Consider the following 2,899-nt stretch of genomic DNA (forward strand, 5'->3'; position numbering starts at 1 on the left):
GTACAGTAATATTGATATATAATATAATGTGTATTGTTTATTTAGTAAATTTTAGCAGTTTAGAGATTTTGATATTTTTTGTAAAATTTAAAAGAATAATTAAATAAATGTTACTACACCCAAAAATCTTTTTTTTTCAGTGTAGTAGCTATTATTATGTGTAAACTGTACATGACTGGTGTAATTAGAGATGAATGGAGAAAACCTTTTTTCACTGCTTGTAAAGGGGAAGTTACTTGCATGACTTTGTGTTAATTTATTTATTGTTTATTTGTCAGGGAAAAGTGTTTAGTACAAAACAAACTGCCCAGCATGACATTTATAGGCTAATATTTAAACACAGCCCCGTTAAACAAAATGTAACGGCCTTTGACTGGTAACGTTGTTCAGTTGTGGACGTATTATTGAAAATATACATTTACTGTTGATGTTGAGCTTCTTATCCTCTTGAGCTTTGAAGAAATTCAGCTTCTGGTCTTTGGAAGTGGGTCTTTGTGGAAAGGTTATTAAAAAATAAAGTATTACCTGTTGTAGACTCAGTTAGTGTTTTTCCACTAAAACTGTTCCAGTACCAGAACTGGACTAGAACTGGAACTGGTTCTTAAAAAACAAAGAACCAGATGAGTTTCCTGTATAGGTAGAGTCACATCATTATATCACATTAGACGTCTCTTTTATGTTTGTTGTATTCTGAGTTTCCATAAAAGATCAAAGTGCAGAAAAACCATTTATCACCACTGATGACAGGATTTGTTTGATTCCTGCTAACAGAAGGTTTAAAACATAAACAGTGAAGGAGAGTTACACTCAGATTTTCAAACAGAATTCTTAAACATTAGCTGCTGATGTTAAAAGAGTTAAAAACCTTTATAAATGGTGCTTTAGCAGCATTACTGCACCCGCCATTTTTTAAAATAAACCCCGCAAACATTAACGTATAAGCCGCACCCCCAACATTGAAAAAAAAATAAATAAACCAGTACACCCAACACTGAAAAAAAAAAAACCAGTACACCCAAAATTGTTGTCAAAATAGTGAATTCAACATCACTTTTATTATTTAAGAAAAAAGTTGGCAAGTTTACTGGTACAAAATAATAATAATAATAATAATAATAATAATAATAATGTCAAATGTCTTGACAGAAAATATTTTTCAGCTTATCTTTAGCCAAATGGGAAAATTTTTATTCAACAAGACAAAAGCCATCACTTTTAGTTAATGACTGTCAATTTGCAGTTTTTTCCCCATCAGAGTAAAAAAACCATAAACCTTGAAACTCTCGTAAAAAAGTGAGAGGTCTAGAATTAAAATATAAAAAAAAAAACTTTAGGAATTAAAGTTCGGAGGAATACGGTTCATTTAGAAGTGTAAAAATAAAACTAATTCAGGGTTTTTATACATGGGGCTCACATTTTTGTTGGTTGGTGGTCTCCATGAGCCCCCACTCTGCACTGTAGTCCTGGTGCAGAACTGGTAACAGTTTTTCAGTGCCACAGAGAGAGCGTACAAAGGTGGAAAAAGAAAGAGCTGGTGCTGGGCAGCCTCTGGCTCCATTTTAACACCCGAACCTGTTTTATAGAAAAGAAATAAAATAGTTTGGAGAAACAGAGTTAAGTCTGACTGGATTTTTAAAGTCAGTTCATTGTCCCCCAACACAAAACCATGAAGGGAATTCATCTATCCATCCGTCCATCTTCTAAACTGGATATCTTGAAAGATAAGTGAGGTTGACTTCAGTTTAGGTGTGCAGCTGCATCTAAGCTTCTCCATTCATCAAGAACTTGGTCAAAATAGTAATTTTCCTCATTTATTTATGTACATTTTTACATTTTCTGCTCTTTTGTTTGTGTGCATTGGAACATTTTTTCTCTTTCTTTCCTTCTCTGTTTACCAGGAAGTCGTACGAGTTTGAGGATCTGCTCCAGTTGTCTTCAGAGAGCTGCAGAGGGGACTGGTATGCTCAGTCCAGGCTGGGATTAACATGCACTTTATCAGAGGAGAACGTCTACGAGGACATAATAGGTAAATCACTTGTCACACTCTTTTTTTTATTTTTTACTTTGAACCTTGCAAAATCATTTACAATGTTCTGTCCAAAAACATTTTAAACTTTAAGCTGGAAATAGATTTTGATTTTTAAATTGGGGGTATTATATGTTTTCCAGGCACATATTTCAATTCTATATCATATTAAAGTAACTACTTCAGCTGTATATATCAAAAATAAATTAGACATTACATCACATTCTATCGAAACACCTTTAAGAACCCCCTTCTGTTTCAGACACTCCCACTTCAGCTCATTTTCAAACAATGCTTCGAGGGAGGGGTGCTCTGAGGGGCGGGAGCTCAGCTGCAGACTGAGCTCCAGGGAGGAGCTTTGTGTAAATAGGCGGAGCTTTGTACCAGCAAATGTTCAGGCAGCTCCACATGGCTACAGGAGATTCAAGGATTTCTCAAACGTGCATGAAGGAGTCAAAAAATATGGATATGTTTTTGACGAGGGAATGACATTTTAATATGATATAGTATAAAGCTAAAAAAAGTCGATTTTCAGTTCAATTCAATTCAATTTAAAAAATACTTTATTGATCCAAAAAGGAAATGAGGTGTTGTTGTAACTCATTTAACTAAAAACTTATTGTAGATGCTGATGGCTGTGGRCAGGAAAGATCTTCTGTAGCGTCTGTATTACAGCGAAGTTGAAGAAGCCTCCGACTGAAGACACTTTGTCTTTCTATGACAGTCTGATGAAGAGGATGGTCAGGGTTGTCCACAATGTTCTTGATTTTATGTAAAATCCTTCTTTGCACCATCATCTCCAGAGATTCCAGTCGTCCCAGAACAGAACCAGCCTTCTTTATCAGGTTGTTTAGCCTTTTAGGTCCCTGGCTC

General features: G+C 35.0%; 1 protein-coding gene across 1 annotated transcript in view; it reads left to right on the plus strand.

Annotated features, from left to right (window-relative positions):
* The window catches only part of LOC106533529 (DENN domain-containing protein 2A), a gene marked incomplete at its 3' end in the record, with an annotated part of 102,980 nt that overhangs the window by 65,878 nt on the left and 34,203 nt on the right, over window positions 1-2,899 (plus strand). Inside the window, 1 exon segment of the mRNA XM_014029871.1 lies at window positions 1,899-2,026. Coding sequence (XP_013885325.1) covers window positions 1,899-2,026 — 128 coding nt within the window.

Source organism: Austrofundulus limnaeus, unplaced genomic scaffold, assembly GCF_001266775.1.
Source record: "Austrofundulus limnaeus strain Quisiro unplaced genomic scaffold, Austrofundulus_limnaeus-1.0 Scaffold961, whole genome shotgun sequence".
Classification (NCBI taxonomy): domain Eukaryota; kingdom Metazoa; phylum Chordata; class Actinopteri; order Cyprinodontiformes; family Rivulidae; genus Austrofundulus; species Austrofundulus limnaeus.